The following is a 6,241-nucleotide window of genomic DNA, read 5'->3' as shown; positions in this document are numbered from 1 at the left end:
CAACACGTGTTTCATCACACAAGTGACTTTATCAAGGCTGGGCCCGTCCGGCCAGGGGCAGAAGAAAGCAGTAAGTTCAGTAAGTGAAAAAGAGACGCTAATCAGTCCTGGGTAGGACTGCCGTGGGTGTTCGATGATTCCAGTGGTCAAATAGAGGGTAATATAAGAGCCCTGATAAGCCCGAATTTATGACCCTGAATAAAGACTCTACCAAAACACCAACCCGGAATCATCGCTTTACTCTTCGCTTTTGGATTCACAATACTGTATTCATTGTCATTGTGTACCCCGGTACACAAATCTTTGTGCCCACTAGGGTAGTGGGGCACCCGACCGAGTGGCACCTTTTTTCTCATCTGACTCACTGTGTTGCTTAAATAAGAACTGTAACGGAACGGAAGTGCAGCATCCTTACCACTCACTACCCTTGTATATTTTTGTCTCTGGCTTGGTCTAAACCTACAAGTACTTAAATCACATTAAAATTAAAAATATAATATAATAAGATTTCATTATAGCCAAACCTTTTCCAATGATATTGTAACCACAGAAAACAATAGGCACAAACACTAGAGGTAACTTAATAGGGAATAACTTTGCAGTAGCATAGGTTGTCTATAACAGAGTATTGCATGTGCCCCTATTAGTAATATATGAAAAAGGAATATGTCTAACAATAAGCACTATAAGAAGGGGGGTGCAAACTACACTAAGGGGGTCATTCTAATCTTGGCCGCCAGAAGACCGTACCGCGGTCAAAAGACCGCGGCGGTCATTCTGAGTTTCCCGCTGGGCTGGCGGGCGACCGCCAGAAGGCCGCCCGCCCGCCCAGCGGGAAACCCCCTTCCACGAGGATGCCGGCTCCGAATGGAGCCGGCGGAGTGGAAAGGGTGCGACGGGTGCAGTTGCACCCGTCGCGATTTTCAGTGTCTGCTATGCAGACACTGAAAATCTTTGTGGGGCCCTGTTAGGGGGCCCCTGCAGTGCCCATGCCATTGGCATGGGCACTGCAGGGGCCCCCAGGGGCCCCACGACACCCGTTCCCACCAGCCAGGTTCTGGCGGTCAAAACCGCCAGAACCAGGCTGGCGGGAAGGGGGTCGGAATCCCCATGGCGGCGCTGCCTGCAGCGCCGCCATGGAGGATTCTTCAGGCCAGGGGAAAACCGGCGGGAAACCGCCGGTTTCCCTTTTCTGACCGCGGCTTTACCGCCGCGGTCAGAATTGGCCTGGATGCACCGCCAGCCTGTTGGCGGTGCATCCGCGGTCCCCGGCCCTGGCGGTCTATGACCGCCAGGGTCGGAATGACCCCCTAAGTTCCTTCTATCTAAAGGGCTCAGGTTAATACATTGTAAGCAATTGATAGAGTTAACTAATGGGTCCACAATCTCCTTGTCATTTAAATAATGTACTCATATGCACTTGGAGCGGATAAACCATAGAGCCGTCAAATATTTGGCCTTACCATAACCCACTTCTCAACTTGTATCAAAACTTGATATTCAGCTTTGTTTGTTTGATATCAGTTACAAATCCATGCTACCACAATAAAATTTTAAACCAAGAATCTAAAAACAAGGCTAAAAATATGAACCAACAGCAACAACGTGCGCGTGCAATTCAAGGTATCAAACAGTCTTGGTCATGACATGGTACATCCACTCCTAGGAAATATCAAATTGCAATCCATGGTTGTCAGATGGTAGCCCAAAGGAGCCAAAGTCAATATTGAACGAGATATAATAGCAGGTTGATCAGGGTTCCCTATATGTTCAAGGAAGGTGAATATGTGCGAGTGAAGTTGGGAACACCTGTACGAAAAGGGGAGTCTAAATTCTCAAATGTCAAAAAGATACATAACGTTTTTGGCAATACAGTCATATTGGAAAGGAATGAAAAATGGAATGTAAGGAATTTGGTTCTATGTCTGAGTGTGAAATAACATGAATTGGAGAAGGAGTGTGTAAATGAAAGTATAAGAAAGACTTGTCCTAAAAGAAAAACTGTCAAACCAAAATGGTTGAGGGACTTTGTCAAGAAATAATACAGATGTAAATGCAATTGATGAAAAGAAAATATGTAATTATGTAATTGTAGTTAAGGTATGTAAGTATATAGCTCCTTTAAAATCTTGTTAAGATAGAAGGGTGCGTTGTATTCCGATGTAATATGGTAACATTATATATCTGCCATTCATTGTTTAGTACATATACATCTATGACTAAGTCGCATGTATTCCTTTGAATGCATGGAACCTTGGTGAGGTTCCACGCATGAGAGGAAGAGAGAGAAACAGTTGGAACTATCGCACTATGGGGTCCAGTTGTGACCTTTACTTCTCCTCTATAATAAAATATTATCTTAATAACAACGCTTGCTGCAGCTTGTTCAATCTCCCTAATCTCTTTCTACAGACTCTTCCCTCCTCCAGCTCTCCTTTACTCATTCCAAACGTCACTTTACTACTCTGATCTCCCAATTCACACTTCTGGATTCTTCCCCCCTTTATGCACTCCAACCAACAGGCTTGCATGTCCAACGCGCAAATTAAAATCACACCTCCTGAAACTAATACTCACATATTTCCCTACACTAATCCACCACTGATCCTTTGGGGGTCCGGAATAGTGTCCTACTCGCCAAAAAGCGCTTCGACGCCTGCTCAGGGGCAGTAAGCGCTATATGAATACAATCAGTTCTTGGAGGGGGCGCGTTAGGGCTTGTGACAGGCTTCAGTGTTTTATTCCTGGCAGTGTTATGTAGCGCAAAGATAAAGAGAGCTTGGGAGAGTGTACCCCCGGCTGTTAGGTTAAACTCTCCCCGAGGCGTTGGCACGGAGGCCGGGCCCGGGCGCCGCCTCCGGGGCCCCTGTGACGCGGGGTGACGGACCCGCCCCGCGAGGGCAGGGCCAGCCGAAGGGGAGGGACCGAGCAGCGCCGCCGCCTCCCGCCCGCCGCTCCGGAGACACACGCACCAGGCGCAGCCAGGCTCCGAGGCGTGGCCACGCAGGCCGGGAACCGGGGGCTCGAGTAGCGCGCGAGGCCGACGAGAAGCGCGCCGAGACGGACTTGTGGCTACGCGAGGCCGGGGATCGCGCGCGGCCTAGAGGCCTCAACCAGCGGGAGGGAGGATGCGGCGCCCGGAGGAGGGCGAGGTGGGCAGCGGCTTTCAGCTGCCGGACGGCTTCAGAGACTTCCCGGTGAGTGCCCCGGGGGAGAGAGACCGGGGGGATGGGGGGCTGCCTCCAAGGGAGGCCGTAGTTTAGAGGCGAGGGAGCGGAGAGGCCGCATGGTGGAGGGCGGGGAGTGGAAGCGGGCTGGAGACCGGGTAGACGTGGAGGGGCCGGAGGGCAGGGGTGCGAGCTGCCCCCCGTGCTTGTGGCATCTTAACCTAGCCACCAGGCCCCTGAGTGCTGTCATCTTTAGTACATACTTATTCTGAGAAAACTACAAGTCCCAGAATGCATTGGTCCATTAGCTTACCATTCTGAGATGTGGGAAGAAGCATGGAGAGAAAAACAAGAGGAGCCAGAGGTATGGGTGGAGGGGGAGGGACAGGCGGATGTGAGAAAGCAAAGGACAGAAGAGGCAGTGGATCATTGTTGCCCATAGCTTCCAAGTGCCCCTTCCCACCACCCCACTGTTTATGACATCTTCAGCTAGCGCTAGGTGTTCACCAGCAGGCTTCTGAGTGCTGTGATCTTTAATACATACTTACTTTGAGAAAACTACAAGTCCCAGAATGCATTGTTCCATTGGCTAACCATTCTGAAATGGCGTGGGAACGAAGAAGGAGAGAATAACGGGGCAGCAGGGGTGTGAGAGAGGGCAGAGGGGTGCAGTGAGTTATGGTTACATATACCTGCCAAGTGGCCATTCTGTCTGCCACTTATGGACTTTTAGACCACTGTTTTGCATTCTGGAAATTGCTTTGTTTTTACTATTAACAGTATAAGCTGCAAAATGCAAATTACAAAATTAAAAACAGGCCGTGCTCGTGATCTTGCTTCACATGGCATTGATTGGCGAAGGAAAGGTGCTGGAGAGGAGCCTGAGGAAAAGAGAGATGAAGCCTTGGAAGCAAAGGCACAGAAATAGACTTAGCGGTGTGAGGGGTCAGCAGGTGGGGAAGGGTGAGAAGTGGGAAGATAGCTGCCCTGACTTGGGCCAGGTAAGAAGGCAGAGGTTTGAAAAGGAGGGTGGGAATGTCAGGACAGGGCCTGCCAGGCCTGTCTGACTCGCTGCCAACAACACAAAGTTCATTAGACCGCACAGAACAGATTCCGCTAGCCGGGAAACTACTTTGGAAGAAAGTCAAGCAGAGACGGGCGTCTTTGGAGAAGAACATCCAAGATCCTGGAGAAATAAGGCCAGTGGGACATGTATGTCCCTCTGTAAGTGAGAGAGAAGCGACTTATCAACAGGTGCTTGTAAACTCAGCCATATTTGACGTGTCTCACCCTCTTGTTACTTCTGTTCATCCACCTCACAAACAGAAATGCCTCTAGACTTTAAAGGGGCCACCTGCTTTTTATGCAACCCCCCCCCCCCCCCAAAAAAAAACGTTGTCTCCACATTCGCCTTAATGGGATCACCCCCTTATATTCCTGGCTTCACTTGCATTTTGAGTCAAGGTGTTGGCGGGTGTGGCACCACACAGGGACTTTGGAATCCAATGAGAGTCCGGCCTGAGACTGGACTTGGTATGTATGTGCCTGCAGTATCTCTACTGATATCCCATAGAAGCTTGATATTTAACGAGCACTAAACAAAATGTGTTTAGTTAGGTTGCTGTTTAAACCACTGTGACCTTGTAGTTGTACTGCTCGAGGTGCACACAGATATTTGTTTGGAATCTGACCTTTCCATAGTCCCTCCAGACTTTCGTTAGAATGAACCCGTTCCTGTGGAACCCACAAACTGGTCCTGAAATTGGGTTATTCAGTGATTCCCCGAAGCAGCGCTGTGGGCCCTGCAGACATGTCCTGAAGTTAGTTAATTAGCTCCTGTAACGCATCGCCTGTGACCCTCCTCCCCCCAAAAGGTCCTGAATATTGGTTATTCAGTTATCTCCTCTGATGTATAGCCTTTGGGCCACACAAACGTGTCCAGAAATCTGATGTATAGCCTGTGGGTCCCAGAACATGTCCTGAAGTTAAGTTGTTAAATAACCTCTTATTATGTATTGCCTGTGACCACAACAGATCTGCCGTTAAGTTAGGGTTTGATTTACTCCAGACCCACTGCTCGTGTCAAAAACGGACGAGTTATCTCTGAAGCATTCCCCATAGGCAGAGGCACCAGACAAGGTTGCCCATTATCCCCATTGCTATTCGCCATTGCCATGGAGCCACTAGCGATTAAGCTACGGAGCTATGCACACATGGGGGTATCCCGGAGTCCAACACCCATCACATTGTATCCTTATATGCAGATGATGCCTTAATATATCTGCGCGACCACTCGGCCTGCATGGCAGAGGTACTGCAGATGCTGGACGCCTTTGCCTCTGGACTGCATGTCAACTGGTCCAAATCAAGCATATTCCCTCTCACTCCGATCCTGGTTGCTCACCGCATGACGCTACCGCAATATAAATTACCCTGGTCATATATAACGTTTAAATATCTGGGAGTGCAGATCTATCACTCCATTACAGATCTAAAAGAAGGTAATATAGATAGGGTCCTTGGCTCCGTCCGTGGCACAACACCTTTCTGGAGCTCACTCCCCCTGCCCCCCATGGGCCGGGTGGCGATAGCCAAGATGCTCATCCTCCCAAGGTTTTTGTACTATTTCACAGCCCTCCCGCTGTGCTTACCACGCTCCTTATTTAACAAACTGCAATCAATACTAACTGACTTGATCTGGGGCAAAGACAGACGCAGAGTGGCGCTGTCAATAACGCAGCACCCGCAGGAGATGGGTGGATTGGGAATGCCTAACTTTGAAAGATATTATGCAGCCGCCCAATTGTCATGGCTATCCACATGGCTCCGAGATACCCCTTCGGTTGAAGGCAGAATGTTGCAGACACATACAGCACCACAGGGGCTGCTGCTCTCGATACTAACTAGCACTTCCCATACGTTTCCCAGACTAATATTGCTAGAGGCAGCTCGATTCTGCTGGCGCAGATATGTTCAGAATAAGACCACCTCTCCCCCCTATTCACCTTTGCTGCCACTGTTTTAACTGCCGGGCACCCAAACCCTGTCAATACACCATGATACACGTGAATTGA

General features: G+C 49.4%; 1 protein-coding gene across 1 annotated transcript in view; it reads left to right on the top strand.

Moving 5' to 3' along the window:
• The first annotated feature begins 2,939 nt into the window (after positions 1–2,939).
• The window catches only part of CNPPD1 (cyclin Pas1/PHO80 domain containing 1), a 45,654-nt gene continuing 42,352 nt past the window's right edge, over positions 2,940–6,241 (top strand). Inside the window, exon 1 of the mRNA XM_069227143.1 lies at positions 2,940–3,197. Coding sequence (XP_069083244.1) covers positions 3,129–3,197 — 69 coding nt within the window. The 5' untranslated portion in view covers positions 2,940–3,128. The remainder of the gene's footprint in view (positions 3,198–6,241) is intronic.

This window comes from Pleurodeles waltl, chromosome 3_2, assembly GCF_031143425.1.
Source record: "Pleurodeles waltl isolate 20211129_DDA chromosome 3_2, aPleWal1.hap1.20221129, whole genome shotgun sequence".
NCBI lineage: Eukaryota > Metazoa > Chordata > Amphibia > Caudata > Salamandridae > Pleurodeles > Pleurodeles waltl.
This window is presented reverse-complemented; position numbering and strand designations above follow the sequence as displayed.